The sequence below is a fragment of the Heterodontus francisci genome, chromosome 1, assembly GCF_036365525.1.
Source record: "Heterodontus francisci isolate sHetFra1 chromosome 1, sHetFra1.hap1, whole genome shotgun sequence".
Lineage (NCBI taxonomy): Eukaryota > Metazoa > Chordata > Chondrichthyes > Heterodontiformes > Heterodontidae > Heterodontus > Heterodontus francisci.
The window spans coordinates 107792108-107811688 of NC_090371.1; the positions used below are offsets into that span (position 1 = coordinate 107792108).

General features: G+C 41.8%; 1 protein-coding gene across 1 annotated transcript in view; it reads right to left on the reverse strand.

Annotated features, from left to right (window-relative positions):
* Window positions 1-209: 209 nt before the first annotated feature.
* srek1ip1 (SREK1-interacting protein 1) overlaps window positions 210-19581 on the reverse strand; it is a 33960-nt gene continuing 14588 nt past the window's right edge. The window contains exons 3-5 of the mRNA XM_068034164.1: window positions 16065-16208; window positions 5266-5344; window positions 210-1644 (exon numbers count right to left, since the gene is read on the reverse strand). Of these exons, the coding sequence (XP_067890265.1) occupies window positions 1452-1644; window positions 5266-5344; window positions 16065-16208 (416 nt within the window). The 3' untranslated portion in view covers window positions 210-1451. The remainder of the gene's footprint in view (window positions 1645-5265; window positions 5345-16064; window positions 16209-19581) is intronic.

A 19581-nucleotide genomic window follows, 5' to 3' on the forward strand; every position in this document is an offset into this window, starting at 1 on the left:
TAATTGCAGCGCATCATTCTCATGTTTTAAAATTCACCAAATAGAGTTAGAATTATTATTGTAAACTTTTGATACTGACGTGGTCTAAAAAATACTATTATGTCTGAACTTATTGTTGCAGAAAGAAATTTAAGTTTATGTAAGCCAGTAATATGTAATGCATTATATTAGGCTATTTCAGAAGAATACTAAAGATTTACAAATGAACGAATTGAAATATGTACTTTTATAGAATGATATAAAAACTGAGCAGAGAGATTGTCACAAGGATTTTACAAAGAAAAAATGTATCTGAAAGACAGATATTATATTTATACCTTCAGGTAGATCAATGCTACCTGTGGAATTTTATGCTCTCCCCCACAGCGAGTTTCGAGGCAGGGAGAGCATAAGATCGGCCTGTGCTGAAATTTAGTCCGGGGTGGGAAGGCCTGTGAATGGATTTCCTGCCCCACCGCCAATTGAGGCCCTTAACTGGGTAATTAACCTCCAATTAAGGGTTGCTTCTCGCCGCAGCCACAATTACCCGTGCGGCCCTGTTGCCGTACGGCACCAAAAACTGTGCAGGTTGCTTCCCAGCTGCAGTGGGTCCCTCGTTCAAAAGCACTTAGTGCCTGAAGAGGGGCTTGGCATTGCGAAGGGGGAGGCCCGCTGAAGGCCACCCTCTTGCCCTTGCTGCCGACCTCCCACCCCACGAGACCCCTCCTGCCTTGACCTACCGTAAGCCTGGTTCCAGCGCCGTTCTTCGGTGTTTGGTCATTGCAGCTACAGCAGCAGCCACCGCCTCCACGCTGGTGCTGCAGCTGCTGACCTCTGATAGGCCAGCAGCTCTGCCAAGCTGGGACTTCTGGAGACGGGGTCCTAAATTGTACGGGAGGCCCGCCACTGTTCAGTTAAGTGCCTGATTGGCACTAAATCCAGCGGGCCTTCCCTACAAGTAACGCGGGGATCTTGGCGTCAGTTTCCCCTGACATCACGATCCCGCCGCCAGCAGAAAATTCCACCCTACATGTCATTATGTAGAAAATCGTTATTAGAAAAGTGTTAAAAATATTGAAATATCGCTAAACATGGTTGCTATGCTTGTTTCATTGTTTTATATAGTTAATACAATTGATCAAATATCGACCTTGAAATATCAGAAGACACAACAGCTAGCTTTATAATGCATCATTAAAATAGCCATTTCCACCCAGATTATGTCTAATAATCAACATTACGAATTGTCTGAACATTTTCCATGTCGTATCATCTATGCTGAAAGCAAATTTTAAACAAAATTCTCCAATGTGTTAAAATGCACATTGCTTATATGATAAAAATTCTGTTTACACTTTCTCTATCTCACAAAGAAATATTCATGAATGTGTGAGCCATTGACCTGAACCCTGAAAAACATTTAAAAGAAACTGTCTTCTGGCACAGGCCTAGGATTATAATATTGTATGTAATTAATCACTATCTGGAGAGGAACTCGAACTTTCTGATGATGAGGAAGAAGTAGGGTACTTCTCCTTTTTCTTAACTTTTTGGTGATGTTTGTGACTTTTGTCTTTGTTTTTCTTCTTAGTTTTCTTTCTCTTTTTAAGAACTTTCTGCTTCTTGTTCTTTTTCTCACTTTTGTCTTCACTGGATGAACAAGATCTGTAAAGACCAGTATATAATTAAATTCTCGCCATTCAGATTTTTCAGAACTCGTCTCTGATGTAAGATGGAACGACTACTGACTCAGTAGTAGTATTACTGCCCGTGTCAACAGTCCAGGCCCCATTCTAGACAACTGCGTAAGCAGACAATGTAGTGCTGGCTCTGAATATTAGATTGACATCCAGTGGGGGTACTTGCGTCCGAAGGGTGTGAGTCACTGCGCCACCACCCCACTCCCATCACAAAGGGTAGCTTTGGTTTCAAGCCTCCCTTAAGAGAAAGTACACCAAAGATAATAAGATTGAGGAAGGCAATTGGAAAACACCTTGGCTACTCATTCCTAATAAGTAACTCAAGAATCTCATGGCTGAGACTTTACTTAGGACTTCCCCTAGGGCAGAATGCAATGGACAGACAGATCTAATATGAAAAATCAGAATCCTAAAAAGACGACAGTTTTGTAGATCAGGTTTGGCCAAGATACATGAAAAATTTAGACTGTCCATAGCACTGAGTCGGAGAGAAGTGAATCGATGTTGAAGTCTATTCTTCATAGAATCAGAGAAAGTTACGGCATTCAGCCTATCATGTCCACGTGAGAAGCAAAAGAGCTATCCGGCCCAATCCCACTTTTCAGTTCTTGATCCATAGCCTTGTCGGTTATGGCATTTAAGTGATATCCAAGTATTTTTTTAAAAATGTGTTGAGGGTTCTGCCTCTACACCCCATTTAGTTAGCGAGTTCCAGACACCCACCACTCTCTGGATGAAAAAAGATTCTCCTCAACTCCCCTCTAATCCTTCTACCCATTACTTGAAACCTATGCCCTCTGGTTATTGACCTCTCTGCTAAGGAAATAGGTCATTCTTATCTGCTCTATCTAGGCCCCTTATAGTTTTATACAGTTCAGTTAAATCTTCCCTCAGTCTCCTCTGTTCCAAAGAAAACAACCCCAGTCTATCCAATCTTTTCTTCTTAACTAATGTTCTCCAGTCCTAGCAACATTACAAGAATACAAGAAATAGGATCAGGAGTAGATCATATGGCCCATTGAGCCTGCTCCGCCATTCAGAACGATCATGGTTGATCTTAGGTCTCAACTCCACTTACCCGCCCCCTCTCCATATCCCTTGATTCCGAGACACCAAAAACCTGTCTATCCCAGCGTTAAATGTATTCAATGATGGAGCATCCACAACCCTCTGAGGTAGAGAATTCCAAAGATTCACAACCCTTTGAGTGAAGTAATTTCTCCTCATCTCAATCCTAACGATCAGCCCCTTATCCTGAGAATATGCCTGGTATGGAGGGCGCTAGCTATGAAGAGAGGTTGAGTAGATTAAGATTATTTTCATTAGAAAGACGGAGGTTGAGGGGGGACCTGATTGAGGTGTACAAAATCATGAGAGGTATAGACAGGGTGGATAGCAAGAGGCTTTTTCCCAGAGTGGGGGATTCAATTACTGGAGGACACGAGTTCAAAGTGAAAGGGGAAAAGTTTAGGGGGGATATGCGTGGAAAGTTCTTTACGCAGAGGGTGGTGGGTGCCTGGAACGCGTTGCCAGCGGAGGTGGTAGATGCGGGCACGATGGCGTCTTTTAAGATGTATCTAGACAGATACATGAATGGGCAGGAAGAAAAGAGATACAGAACCTTAGAAAATAGGTGACATGTTTAGAGAGAGGATCTGGATCGGCGCAGGCTTGGAGGGCCGAAGGGCCTGTTCCTGTGCTGTAATTATCTTTGTTCTTTGTTCTTTGCCCCCATATTTTAGACTCCTCGACCAGCGGAAACAATCTCTCAGTGTTTGCCCTATCCAGCCCCTTCAGAATCTTATATGTTTGAATGAGATCGCCTCTCATTCTTCTAAACACCCAAGAATATAGGTCCAATTTACTCAGCCTCTCATCATAGGACAACCCCCTCATCCCAGGGACCAATTTAGTGAACCTCCGCTGTACCACCTCCAATGCAAGTATATTCTTTCTTAACAGTTATAATAGTTTTAAAAATTGCAGGAATATTAAAAATACCCAAACAGAATTTAGCTATACTAAAATTACAATAATCTGAACTTGGATCCTACTTTGCTTTGCTGATTTTTAAGCCAATACTCACTGAATGTCATTAATGAAGAGTTGATGTGGGGTTGACATCTAACAAAGTAACTGTAATGATAACACTTGGATAACTGACAACAAATAGCATAATGAGGTGTTCGTTTGAGACCTCACTGAAACAAAATCCGTACTGCTAGATAGTGGCTTCTTTGCCCTCACAATGAGGGTTTAAAAAGAACATAAAAATAAATCTTTGCTTCCAATAAGAACATAAGAAATAGCAGCAGTAGTAGACCATACGGCCTCTCGAGCCCACTTCGCTATTCCATACAATCATGGATGATCTTCTGCCTCAGCTTCACTTTCCTGCTGCTGCCCATATCCCTGGATTCCAAAAATTCACAACCCTCTGAGTGAAAAAATTTCTCATCTCAGCCCCTTACCCTGAGGCAGTGCCTCCATATTCTAGATTCTCCAGCCCAGGGGAAACAACCTCTCAGTGTCTACCCTGTCAAGGCCCTTCAGAATCTTGTATGTTTCAATGAGATCGCTTCTCATTCTTCGAACTCGAGAGTATCAGCCCAATTTCTTCAGCCTCTCAACATAGAACCATCCTCTCATCCCAGAAACCAATCTAGTGAACCTTTGCTGTACCTCCTCCAAGTCAAGTATATTCATCCTTCGACATAGAGACCAAAACTGCACACAGCACTCCAGGTGTGGTCTCACCAAAGTCTAGTACAATTGTAGAAAAACTTCCTTATCCTTTACTCCATTCCCCTTGCAACAAAGGCCAACATCTCATTTGCCTTCCTAATTGCTTGCCGTACCTGCATGCTAACTTTCAGTGTTCATTGTACGAGTACACCCAAGTCTCTGTGGACATCAACATTTAGAATTTTAAAAATATTCTGCTTTTCTATTGTTACTTTAGTGAATAACCTCATACTCCCTATTATACTCCGTCTGCCAACTTGCTGCCCACTCACTTAACCTGTCTATATCTCTTTCCAGCCTCTTTGTGAATTCCTCACATTTTACATTCCCACCCAGCTCTGTATCGTTAGAAAACTTCGATAAATTAATCTCGGTCTCTTCGTCCAAGCATTAATAAAGATTGTAAATACTTGAGGTCCCAGCACTGATCCTTGCAGCACTCCACTAATTACAGCCTGCCAACTTGAAAATACCCCATTTATTCCTACTCTCTTGCTTTCTGTCTGTTAACCAATCCTCTATCCATGCTAATATATTACCCCGAACTCCATAAGCCCTTATTTTGCATATTTAACCTTTTGCATGGCACCTAATTGATGCCTTTTTGGAAATCCAAGTATACTACATCTACTGTAGCAATAATGCTGAATACACTTTAAAGAAACAACAATTTCTAGTCTGGTTTCAATACTTTAAAAATTTCATTGACTGGTGAATAGAATTAAATGTGACTGTATTGACGTTCGCTACTTGGGACGCAGATTCAAAGCTGCTGCAGTCACTTATGTGCAGTTACGTTGTGCTTAGCACAAATTTACTTCCCACTCACCAGCATATTTACCTTTTTCTGTGTTCATCTCTCATCTTATCCTTCCTTTTCTTTTTGTGATGTTCATTCTTTTCACCAGCTTGTTTTGTTTCTACAAGAAATTAGCAAAGGAAAAATATTAAATAAGACAGTCAAAAGTTTTGAAACATCCTTATGATTGATTGTTTTGCATTTAGATCATGTCTGTAAAGTTATACCTCTCAAAATTGTCATATCCAAGAGTGATACACATCTATTGGTCACAAATTAGTGACTGACTGAAATAAGGGCTCTATTAAATCACCAAATTTCTGACTGACATAGTAGACACTGACTTTTCACCTCTGAGATCAAATCCATCTCTAATATGGTGAAAGCATCCTCTGTTTCATGGCTGTAAGGGAACTATGTGAAATTAGTTTGGTTAGTCCAAATCCAGTTCCCAGTTGGTATGGGCCTACATACACAGAACTATCCTCAATTCGGCAATCCTATTCAGCTAGCCCAAAAGATGGCTAGTGTGGGTAATGGGAAAATATTGTGCCGGTGTATTTAGGAATGCTTTTCGATGTTAGAGTTGAGATATGTTATTTGGGAAAAATAGAAGGGGTACAAGAATAAGGAAGTCTCGCTACAACTGTGTAGGGAGTTGGTGAGTATATTCAAGGCTGAGATAGATTTTTGGTTTCTCAGGGAATCAAGGGATATGGGGAGCAGGCGGGAAAGTGGACTTGATGCAGAAGTTCGAGGGGCTGTATGATCTACTCCTTCTCTTATTTCTGGTGTTCATGTGTTGTTTTGTTCTGTGTCTGGCTGAGCTTTATTTCACCTAAACACAACCTACCTAACTCCAACTTAGTACATTTAGCTACTATTTTGGAAGTATCCTGGGCTTAGAAAAATGCAAGACATAAATAATGAAAACATAGGTAACAGAACAAATCCATAGCTTATTAAAAATCTTATGTGCATATATCAACAAAATCTTACTTCCTGTGGTCACTCATGACATTTTTGCAGAAACTTACTTAATATGTAAATTCCTATGTTCACTTTTATAACAGAAATTATATACATAAATTCGCCACCCTGTAATTGTGCAATTTGGACTCCAGGTGGTGGTGTATTAGCTTTTGTCCACAAATTGTCTCTTTGCTATGCAACTATCAATAAAACAGAATAAAAATATTTTATAAATGGATGATGGGAATCTCCATTCCCTTCTTAGCCTGGATCTGGATGCCCACCATCTCTGCTTTAGTATCCACTAAACCCAGTTGCTCTGCTCTCGCCCCAGGTTGTTTTTACCACCCAATTGGTTCATCATCTTCCCCATCCCATTCCAACCTAAGTACTCACTTCCAAGCATTGTTCTGAACTATCCCTGGAAAATCTGTTCATACATGTTATATTAAACAGTCTTAGCTTTTTGTAGAGAATTGAATCCAATACCAAGACAGACTCCAAATTAAAAGATATCTTAAGAGTAGATACAGTTAGGTGGTTCAGTCAGAAATGAAATAAAGATTTGATCAAGATGTACTCCCATCAAATTTATATGCATACAGCGTTACAGCTTCTACACTGAGTGACGGCACTTCACATTTGTGGTGCAGTAAGAAAGTACTTGCTTGTGCATCTTGTGAAACCTCAATGGAAATCAGGAAGGTTCTACAATGGGCAGGTGATTCATTCTTCTAGATTACCACCCAGGCAATGAAGAAAATTTACCTCCAGTTTTTTTAAGACTAAATGGAAGCCTTTGTTTTGGTGGGACAGATTATTACTGGTTTTTGTAAATTTAGTGATTTAAGTTTAAAAAGGGAATATGTTTTATTTACTAGAAAAAGCTGGCCATGAAATACAACAAGGCTGACATTTTGAGCCACAAAATACTTTGAACAAAATACCTGTATCTAAATTTTATTTGCCTCATAATATTGTTTCTAATGCATCCAGGAAATATTGAAAGTCAATCTGAACACAAATTTTTGTTGGAATAAATGGATACATATTTTATATTTTAAATTTGGTAAATGGGGTGATGTTTCTTTGAGAATTCATAAGTACTTGTGTCATGAAGCCCTACCTGCCAAGAATGAGGCACACTTTATTTTGCCACATGAACATTAAAACTTAAAATTGCTGCTAGGAAGACAAGAGGGCCGATCACAAGGAATTGCCAGGCCCCTTGCCGGAAAGACCTTTTTTGCATGCTGCCAGACAATGTTGGAACAAAGGACCTAGTCCTTGCTTCTCCAATACACAGAAGACCTGGTCAGACCATTTTAATCACATGACTAACTAGCTGTTTGAATTTGAACTTGCTACAGAGTGTTGGAAACTCAGAAAGCTCTTTGCTCCTGGACTGAGAAGAGCTCTCTCCTGTCTGCTCTCATCTCTTTCTCACGGAACTGAAGATCCATTGAAGACACGTGAACCTCAAGAGAGAAAAGTCTCCTACAGTGAACAAGGTTCAAGACGAATACTGGGACCCAACGAAAAGAAAACTACTTAGAAAAGGACTACAGCGAGCTTGAAGCACAGTAAACAAGAAACTCTTCTGATGTTGCCTCAAACCTCTCTACTTTATTTTTCTTCTGCTCTTTTCTGTCTCTATTTGCATGTATGTATTGCGTGTGCATGCTAGCGTGGGCACGACATGTATTCGAAGGCATTAACCGTATTAGAGAGTAAGTTTAAGTTTTAATAAATTTCACTTTTCTTCTTTAAACCTAAGAAAGCCTGTTTATGCTCATTTATTTGCCTTATAATTGGAAAGTGGTGAACAAGGGTTCACCAAGGGGGAGCTCAAAACACAGTGTTTAAAATTAAACACTGTTACAATAAGACCAGGTGAAGACAGTAAAAGACCCCTAGACACCTTTCTCACCTGGTCGTAACAGAAATTTGGGAGTTAGCGTCTGGAATTTTACCCACAGATAAACGAGTGAAATTGGGAAGTGGGAAGCCAAATTGTTCCCAATCAAAAAAAGAACAAGATTAATACAGGTCTTCTTGTGGTTGTGTGTGATTGAACACCAACATGTCTGCAACTGAAGCGAGTAGCTCTCCAAGCCAGGGTGAAGTAACTTGGGATAAGTTAAAAGCACTGTCTATGGAGGAGCAGAGAAAAATGGCTAAGCAGTGTGGGATCACTGTACGTGGCAAGGCTAGGAAGTCTGAACGCCTAAGGCTAGTGGCCCACCATTTTTCCTTTGAATCTGAAGTAGTAAAAACAGGCTTAGAAGCAGAATCCGACAGGGTATTGTTAGCAAAGATACAATTGGAACAGAGGAAACTTAAATTAGAAGAGAAAAAGAGAGAGGCAGGAGAGGGAGAACGAAACAGCCTTTCAAAAGGAATGGGAAGATAAAGAGAGAGTCTTCCAAAAGGAACGTGAAGAGAATGAAAGACAGGAGAGGGAGAGAGAAAGAATATTCCAGAAAGAATCCGAAGAGAGAGAACTGAAGCAGCTTGAGTTAGCTAGGGGGCAACAGAGTAACCCCAGTGAAAGCAGGGCGAATATGGAGGAGCATAATTCAGGGCTGGGTACAAAATTGCTAAAACTCGTTCAATTAATTCCAAAATTCAATGAGGAAGATGTGGAAGCATTATTTGTGTCTTTTGAGAAACTGGCAAGGCAGCAAAAATGGCCAGCTGAGACCTGGTCTCTCTTATTGCAAAGCAAACTAACTGGAAAAGCCCATGAGGTTTATTCCCTGTTGCCAGATGAGAGTTCATCAAATTATGAACTGACCAAAAATGCTATCCTCGGGGCATATGAATTAGCACCCGAAGCCTACCGTCAAAAGTTTAGAACCCTCAAAAAGCAAGCTAATCTAACTTATCTGGAGTTTGAAAGTTGTAAGCAGCTGGCTTTTGACCAGTGGCTGAGGGCTCTTAAAATACAGCTCAGTTATGAGACTCTCAGAGAAGTAATTCTGTTAGAGGAATTTAAAAACTCTCTCCCACTCTCAATAAAGACCCATGTAGAGAAGATGTGGGTTCAGGGAGCCTGGCAAGCAGCCGTTCTGGTCGATGAGTTTGCTTTAATTTATAAGTCAGTTCCCCAGGGGAGAACCTTTCCTAATCACCCCCACAAACCTGAAAAGGACAAAGGGTGGGAAGGCGATATCCGCCCAGGCAGTCCTGGGAGAGAAAGGAAAGCAGGAGACACAGGATGCCCTCTGCCAGCAAAAAGGAAGGTGCTGTGAGCAAGAGTGAGAACCAGAGACCTGTGTGCTACCACTGTAATAAGGCAGAACATTTAAAAGCTGTCTGCTGGAAACTAAAAGGAAAACTGGTAGGGTTAATCAAGGCACACCCGCTCAGTGAAGACGGGACCCTGCTAAAGAAAAAGACTTCCTTTTATATAGCAGCTTTCAGGACTGCGCGAAGTTCCAAAATGCTTTGCAGCTAATTAATTACTTTTGAAGTGTACTCACTGCTGCAATGTAGGAAAAAAATGACAGACACTGTGTGACACACAATAGCTGCTATTTTATAATGAAAGTAAATTAACCTAAAAATATTCTCTCAAAATGCTTTTTGAAATTTACTGAAATTACTAATGTCAAAAGTAAGGGTTTGAACAAAATTCAACAAAACACATTTCACAATCACATGATTAAATGTAATCGATTGATTTTCCTTTTCTGTCTTCTAATACCTTCATTAAAGTTTTTACTTCAAGTCTTCAGCCTTTGCCAACGACTGAGTTTGGTATTGCTATTTTAGCTCATGGCTGTGACTGTAAGCTAAAGGCTGGCTACCCGATCCAAACCCGACGACGTGTTGGATTCGGGTCGCACTTCCGGGTCCGGCATTCGGGCTCGGGTAAGTGGCTCCAATGTTAATGTCATTTTTGGACTAGAGCGGTGGTTTTGTTACAGTTATTTTAAGCTTGTGCAGATCAGCAACAAAGTGAAAAATGGAAGGTAAGTTAACTGATGGTTGGGTCGGTTCGGGTCGGGCGCAGGAAAAATTGGAAGGACTCGGGCCAGGTCGGATGTGGTTATGTCAGGCTCGGGTCGGGTTCTTCTTTGCAGACCCGAGCAGGCCTTTACTGTAAGCTGAATACGGATTATGCAGTCTAACCACACACAATGGGCTGAATTTTACCGGCCCCTCAACACCGTAGGTCGCGTGCGGGGGCTGGTAAAATGCTGCGGGGAGAGGCCTGCCTCGACCCATAACGTCGAGAAGGGCCCGCCGCATATTACCAGCAGCGGCGGGACCTCTGTGCGGGACCCCACCCGGCGGCAGGCCCTTCATCAACATATGACTCTGCTGCATGGAGCCCACGGCAACAGCAATGGAGCACAGGTCCAATTGCATATGGTTCTAGTGCTCAACCAGACTCGCCAAGGAGCTTGCCAAACTCTCGACTGGGGAAGCCATATGCTGAAATGCCTGGGACATGGCAAACATCATGGCTTGCATGGACTCCTCCATGGCACGTGCAAAGCCATGCATGATCTCAGGCATCCCCGACATATTTTCCACGTGGCTTTGCTGCACATCCAGCAGCACGAGGATAACCAAGGTAAGAATAGGGCCTATTACATACCAAAAGGTAACCTATGTGTGGAGGTAGAGGTGGGGATAAGGTTCTTAATAAATACTTTGTGGTTGTCTTCACAAAAGACGGGGCTGATGATGATGTCATAGTTGAGCAAGAAGAGTGTAAAATATTTGATTGCATAAACTTTGTAAGAGAGGAAGTATTAAAAGATTTGACATTTTGGAAGTAGTTAAATCACCAAGCCTGGATGTAATATACCCCAGATTGTTGAAAAAGGTAAGGGAGGAAATTGAAGAGGCTGTGGCCATCATATTTCAATTCTCCCTGGCTACAGGAGTCGTGCCAGAGGATTGGAGGACTACCAAAGTTGTATCATTGTTTAAAAAGGGCAGAAGGGATTATCTAAGTAATTGTAGGCCAGTTAGTTTAACTTCAGTTGTGGGCAAATTATTGAAATCAATTCTGAGGGACAGTATAAACCTTCACGTAGAAAGGCATAGATTAATCAAGGAAAGTCAGCATGGATTTATTAAGGGGTCATGTCTATAACTAACCTGATTGAATTTTTTGAGGAAGTGACAAGTAGGGTTGATTAGGGCAGTGTAGTGGATGAGGTTACATGGATTTTAGTCAGGATTTTGACAAGGAACCAAATGGCAGGCTGGTCAAAAAAGTAAAAGCCCATGGGATCCAAGGGAGAGAGGTAAATTGGATCCAAAATTGACTCAGTGACAGGAAGCAAAGGTTAATGGTTGATGAGTGTTTTTGCGACTGGAAGGCTGTTACTAGTGGGGTTCCGCAGGACTCAGTACTCAGTCCCTTGCTTTTGGTAGTATATATTAATGATTTAGACTCAAATGTAGGGGGCATGATAAAGAAGTTTGCAGAAGATACAAAAATTGACTATGTGGTTGAAAGTTAGGAGGACAGGTTTAGACTGCAGGCAGACATAGATGGTCTGGTCATTTGGCAGAAAAGTGGAAAATGGAATTCAATCTGGAGAAGTGTGAGGTAACGCATTTTGGGAGGTGCAACAAGGCACAATAAATAGGAGGATATGGAGTAGTGTGGAGGAACAGAGGGACCTTGGAGTGTATGTCCACAGATGCTTAAAGGTAGCAGGACAGGTTAATAAGGTGTTTAAGAAGGCATATGTGGGTAAAATGTTGGAAAAGGTTATAAGAGACAGGATTTATAATCATCTTGAAAAGAATAAGTTCATTTGCGATAGTCAGCACGGTTTTGTGAAAGGTAGGTCGTGCCTCACAAACCTTATTGAGTTTTTCAAGAAGGTGACCAAACAGGTGGATGAGGGTAAAGCCGTGGATGTGGTGTATATGGATTTCAGTAAGACGTTTGATAAGGTTCCCCACGGTAGGCTATTGCAGAAAATACGCAAGTATGGGGTTGAAGGTGATTTAGAGCTTTGGATCAGAAATTGGCTAGCTGAAAGAAGACAGAGGGTGGTGGTTGATGGCAAATGTTCATCCTGGAGTTTAGTTACTAGTGGTGTACCGCAAGGTTCTGTTTTGGGGCCACTGCTGTTTGTCATTTTTATAAACGACCTGGATGAGGGTGTAGAAGGGTGGGTTAGTAAATTTGCGGATGACACGAAGGTCGGTGGAGTTGTGGATAGTGTCGAAGGGTGTTGTAGGGTACAGAGGGACATAGATAGGCTGCAGAGCTGGGCTGAGAGATGGCAAATGGAGTTTAATGCGGAGAAGTGTGAGGTGATTCACTTTGGAAGGAGTAACAGCAATGCAGAGTACTGGGCTAATGGGAAGATTCTTGGTAGTGTAGATGAGCAGAGAGATCTTGGTATCCAGGTACATAAATCCCTGAAAGTTGCTACCCAGGTTAATAGGGCTGTTAAGAAGGCATATGGTGTGTTAGCCTTTATTAGTAGGGGGATCGAGTTTCAGAGCCACGGGGTCATGATGCAGCTGTACAAAACTCTGGTGAGGCCGCACCTGGAGTATTGCGTGCAGTTCTGGTCACCGCATTATAGGAAGGATGTCGAAGCTTTGGAAAGGGTGCAGAGGAGATTTACTAGGATGTTGCCTGGTATGGAAGGAAGGTCTTACGAGGAAAGGCTGAGGGACTTGGGGTTGTTTTCGTTACAGAGAAGGAGGAGGAGAGGTGACTTAATAGAGACATACAAGATAATCAGAGGGTTAGATAGGGTGGATAGTGAGAGTCTTTTTCCTCGGATGAGGATGGCAAACACGAGGGGACATAGCTTTAAGTTGAGGGGTGAAAGATATAGGACAGATGTCAGAGGTAGTTTCTTTACGCAGAGAGTAGTAGGGGCGTGGAACGCCCTGCCTGCAACAGTAGTAGACTCGCCAACTTTAAGGGCATTTAAGTGGTCATTGGATAGACATATGGATGTAAATGGAATAGTGTAGGTCAGATGATCGGCGCAACATCGAGGGCCGAAGGGCCTGTACTGCGCTGTAATATTCTAATTCTAATTCTAATATCGCATGCTTTCCTTTATTAGCTGAGGCAAAGAATATAGAAGCAGGGAAGTTAAACTAGAACTGTATACAACACTAGTAAGACCACAGTTTAAGTACTGTGTACAGTTCTGGTCACAATACAGGAAAGATGTAATTGCACTGGAAAAAGCAGAGGAGATTTATGAGGATATTATCAGGACTGGAAGATTTTAGCTATGAGGAAAGATTGGATAGGCTGGGGTTATTTTCCTTGAAACAGAGGAGGCTGAGGGGTGACTTAAGTGAGGTGTATAAAATTATGAGGGGCCTATACAGTGTAAATAGGGATGACCTATTTACCTTAGCAGAGCGGTGGGCATAGATTTAAAGTAATTGGTGGAAGGATTACAGCGGGGATGAGGAAACATTTTTTCACCCAGCGGGTAGTAGGGACCCGGAACTCACTGCCTGAAAGGGTGATAAAAGTGGCAACTCTCACCACATTTAAAAAAGTACTTGGATGTCTATTTGAAGAGCCGTGACCTGCAGGAAGGTGGGGGTAGGCTGGGTTGCTCTTCGTCGACTGGCAAGGACATGATGAGCCAAATGGCTTCCTTCTGTATTATACATTTTCTGTGATTTCATTGATCTGTCATTTCTCCAATATCAATATCAATAATAATTTGTAGCCTTACATACAAACATACGAATTAGGAGCAGGAGTAGGCCAATCGGCCTCTCAAGCCTGTTCTGCCATTTAATAAGATCATGGCTGATCTGATTGTAACCTCAACTCCACTTTCCCGGATAACCTTTCACCCCCTTGCTTATCAAGAATCCTATCTACCTCTGCCTTAAAAATATTTAAAGACTCTGCTTCCACTGCCTTTTGAAGAAGAGAGTTCCAAAGACTAATGACCCTCTGAGAAAATATTTCTCCCTATCTCTGTCTTAACTGGGCAACCCCTTATTTTTAAATAGTGACCCCTAGTTCTAGATTCTTCCACAAGAGGAAACATCCTTTCCACCTCTACCCTGTCAAGACCCCTCAGGATCTTATATATTTTAATCAAGTTGCCTCTTACTCTCCTAAACTCCAGCGGATGCAAGCCTAGTCTGTCCAATCTTTCCTCATAAGATAACCTGCCCATTCCAGGTATTAGTCTAGTAAACCTTCTTTGAACTGTTTCCTTAAATAAGGAAACCAATACTGTACACAGTACTCCAGATGTGGTCTCACCAATGCCCTGTATAACTGAAGCGTAACCTCCTACTTTTGTATTCAATTTCTCTCGCAATAAACAATAACATTCTATTAGCTTTCCTAATTACTTGCTGTACCTGCATACTAGTCTTTTGCAATTCATGCACTAGGACACCCAGATCCCTCTGCATCTCAGGCCTCTGCAATCTCTCACCATTTAGATAATATGCCTCTTTTTTATTCTTCCTGCCTTGGAATAACTTATTTTATTTCCTTATGCACTACTCTGTTCATGTTATATAATTGTATTGTACAGAAATAAGCCATTTGGGCCACTGTACCTGTGCAGGCTTTTAGTCCCACTTCACTACTCTTTCCCCATTGCCTTGTAAATTTGTCCTCTTCAAGTATTTATCCAGTTCCTTTTTGAAAGTTACCATTGAATCTGTTTCCACCACTCTTTCAGTCAGTTCAGTCAAGATCAAAATCAGTTCCGGAGTAAAGAAAATTCTCATCTTCCCCGTTTTCTTTGCCAATTACTTTAAATTTGTACCCTCTGGCTACTGACCCTTCTGCCAGTGGAAACAGTTTCACTCAAAAGACCTCCAATTTTGAACAACTATGTGAAATCCCCCATTAACCTTCACTGCTCTATGGACAGCAATCCTAGTTTCTCCAGTATCTCCATAAAACAGAAGTCCTGGTACCATTCTGGTAAATCTCCTCAGTACCCTCTCCATGACTTTGGCATCCATCTGAAAATGTGGTGCTCAGAGTTGCACACAATACTCTAGCTAACAAGAGATTTATAAAGATTTAGCATAATCTCCTTGCATTTGTACACTTACACACTGTATACACAAGTTTAGGTCACTAATGTATATCCAAAAGAGACCAACCCCTGGGGGCTGGCGAGGGGGGCACTACTGTATACTTCCCTCCAGTCTGAAAATCAACCATTTACCACTACTCTCTCTGCTTTCTATCCCCTAGTTAATATCTTACCCACATTGCCCCTGACCTTTTAATGCCATGGGCTTCAATTTTGCTAAAAAAATCTGTTATGTAGTACTTCATCAAATGCCTTTTGAAGGCCATATATACATCAACTGTACTGCTCTCCATAACTTTATCAAATAATTCAAACAAGTTTGCCAGACACTATTTGCCTTCAACATGCTGGCTTACATTTACTGACCTATGTTTTTCCAAGTAAAAATTAGTTTTGTCCTGGATTATTGTTTGTAAATGTTTCCCCACTACCAATGTTGGGTTCACCAGCCTGTAGCATATCCCTCTCCCCTTTCTGAACAGGGTGTAGCATTTGCAATCTTCCAGTCTTCTGGCACCACTCCCATATCCAAGGAGGACTGAAAGATCGTGGCGAAAGCTACTACTATTTCCACCCCTACATCCCTTAGCAAACTAAGATGCATAATATCTGGATGACTTTTCTGGCCTATATGCGACTCAAGCCCCGCAGCAAAATGATTGACTCTTAACTGCTCACTGAAGCAAGCCATTCATTTGTATCAAACCACCATCAAGGCAACTTTAGATGGGCAATTAATGCCGGCCTTACTGAGATTCAATTTAAAAAAAACCAAGAACCAACTACAAATCAGAATATTTACTTACATTATGAAGTGAAATATCATACCTTTTTTGCTAATAATATCCTGCAGCTGCTGAAGCTCCTCTTCCTCCTCAGTGTCCTCACTGCTGGTACTACTGACATCTAGGACAATATCTTTTTGAGGGTCCACACGGACAAAATTTCGACATTCAAAAGTTAGATGGCCAGCTGGAATCATAACAAAAGTTTATCACATAACCAAACTGGCTTCTGGTGACCACTTCCGCTTCATTCACAATTCATCAGATAATGAAGCAGTCATTCCCACATGCAACAAAAATTGAACAACATCCAGGGCAGGGCTGATAAGTGGAAAGTAACATTTGCACTACATAACTGCCAAGACCATCTAAAGCAAGAGACAGCCTAACCCTTGGCATTACCATCGCCAAGTTTTCATCAGCACCCTGGGGTCACCATTGACTGAAACTCAACAGTACCTGCCACATAAATGCCATGGCTTCTAAAGCAGATCAGAGGCTGGTTATATTTCACCAACTGGCTCACCTCCTGCCTCACCAAATTATCTCCACCATTTAAAAGGTACAAGTCACGACTGTAATGGAATACTCTCCACTTGCCTGGATGGATGCAGCTGTGGTACTCAAGAGCTCAATATTATCCAGGACAAGGTAGTCTGCTTGATCGGCACCTGATCCACTAGCCTAAACATCCACCCTCTCCACCACCGGCATACTGTAAATACAGTGCATATGCTCTATAGGATACACTGCAGCAATTCAAACGGTTCTTCAGTAGCAGCTGCCAAACCCATGTCATCCACACTTAGAAGGACTAGGGCAGCAGATGTATGGGAGCACCATCACTTCGAAGACACTGTCCTAACTTGAACATACATTGTCATTCCTTCTTTGCTGCCAAGACAAAATCCTGGAATCTTCCACCCAGTGGCATTGTGGGAGTACCTTCACCACATGAACTGCAGTAGTTCAAGTAGGCAGCAGTTCAGTACCTCCTCAGCTTTGTCCATCCCAAAAATGAATTAAAGAAAAGTTTACAAGGTTAATAAAATAGTTGTAACTTATCAGATTCAACAAGTCGAAGCTTACCAAGTGCCGGCCTTGGCTCAATGGTAGCATTCCTACTTCCGAGTTCCACTCCAACACTTAAGCACATATTCTAGGCTGACACTTTACTACAGTACTGTACTGAACAATGTCTCCACTATCGGTGGTGCGCCTTTCAAAACAAATGTGAAACTGAGGTTCCATATGCCTGTACAGGTGGATGCAAAATATCCTATGGCCTGAACTTTTTACAATTTATAAAAATGACTTGGATGAAGGGACCGAAGGTATGGTTGCTAAATTTGCTGATGACACAAAGATAGGTAGGAAAGTAACTTGTGAAGAGGACATAAGGAGGTTACAAAGGGATATAGATAGGTTAAGTGAGTAAGCAAAGACATGGCAAATGGAGTATAATGTGGGAAAGTGGGAAATTGTCCACTTTGGAAGGAAGAATAAAAAAGCATATTATCTAAATGGTGAGACACTGCAGAGCTCTGAGATGCAGAGGGATCTGGGTGTCCTAGTGCATGAATCACAAAAGGTTAGTACGCAGATACAGCACGTAATTAGGAAAGCTTTTAGAATGTTATCGTTTATCACGAGGGGAATTGAATACAAAAGTAGGAAGGTTATGCTTCAGCTATACAGGGCTTTGGTGAGACCATATCTGGAGCACTGTGTACAGTACTGGGCTCCTTATTTAAGGAAGGATGTAAATGTGTTGGAGGCAGTACAGAGAAGGTTTACTAGACTAATACCTGGAATGGGTGGGCTGTCTTACGAGGAAAGATTGGACAGGCTAGGCTGGTATCTGCTGAAATTTAGAAGAGTAAGAGGCGACTTGATTGAAACATACAAGATCTTGAGGGGTCTTGACAAGCTGGATGTGGAAAGGATGTTTCCCCTTGTGGGAGAATCTCGAACTAGGGGTTACTGTTTGAAAATAAGAAGTCGCCCATTTAAGACAGAGATGAGGAGAAATTCTTTCCCTCAGAGGGTCATGAGTCTTTGGAATTCTCTTCCTCAAAAGGCAGTGGAAGCAGAGTCTTTAAATATTTTTAAGGCAGAGGTAGATAGATTATTGATAAGCAAGGGGGTGGAAGGTTATCGGGAGTAGGTGGAAATGTGGAATAATCAGTTCGGCCATCAACTTACTGAATGGTGGAGCAGGCTCAAGGGGTCGAGTGGCCTACTCCTGCTCCTAATTCGTATGTTCGTATGTAATATAGAACTTGGGAAGAATTTGAGTTTATCGTACAAGCATATCATGCAACATTAAAGTGACTTTTTCATTAAGCTTTGATAAAACTGAGTGGCTTGCTAGGCCATTTCAGAGAGAAGGCAGTTAAGATTCACACAAAGGCCTGACTGGATAAGGATGGAAGATTTCCTTCCCTAAAGGACATCAATGAACCAGATGGGTTTTTACGACAATGTGGTCATTTCATGGCCAACATGACTGATACTAGCTTTTTTATAAAAAAAATCCCAAGTTATTTACTTTACTGAATTTAAATTTCCCAGCTACTGTGGTGGAATTGAACTTTTGTCTTCAGATTGTTAGTCCATGCCTCTAGATTACTAGTCCAGTAACAGCCACTATGCTACAGTACCCGCTTATGCAATTTATTGCAGATAAATGTGAAGTGATGCGCTTTGACTGAAACAGCATGGAGAGGTGGTATAATCAAAACAGTACTATTTTGAGGGAGCTGCAGGAACAGATGGAAATGGGGGTGCATATTCACAAATCTTTGAAAGTGGCAGGGAAAGTTGAGAAGGTAGTTAAGAAAGCATATGGGATACATAGTTTTGTCAATGGGAATACTGAATACAAAAACAAGGAAGTCATGATAACATCAAGGAAGCATGGCATCAAGGTGCCTTAGCAAAAGTGGAGTCAATGGGATAAGGGAAAAACTCTGCTGGTTCGAGTCATATCTAGCACAAAGGAAGATGGTTGTTGGAGGGCACAGACAAGATGGACTGAATGGCCTCCTTCTGTGCTGTATCCATTCTATGATTCTATAATGCTCAGCACCGTTCCCGACTCCTCAGATACTGAAGCAGTCTATGTCCAGATGCAGCAAGAACTGGACAATATCAAGGATTGGACTGATAGGTGGCAAGTAACATTTGTGCCACACAAGTGCCAGGTAATGACCACCTCCAACAAGAGAGAATCTAACGATCTCCCCATGATGTTCAATGGCATTACCATCACTGAATCCCCCACTATCAACATCCTGGGGGTTACCATTGACCAGAAACTGAACTGGACCAGCAACATAAATACTGTGGCTACAAGAGCAGGTCAGAAGCTGGGAATTCTGTGGCAAGTAACTCATCCTCTGTCTCCCCAATGCCTATCCATCATCTACAAGGCACAAGTCAGGAATGTGATGGAATACTCTCCACTTGCCTGGATGGGTGTAGCTCCAACAACACTGAAGAAGCTTGGCATCATCCAGGACAAAGCAGCCCGCTTGATTGGCACCCCATCTACAAAC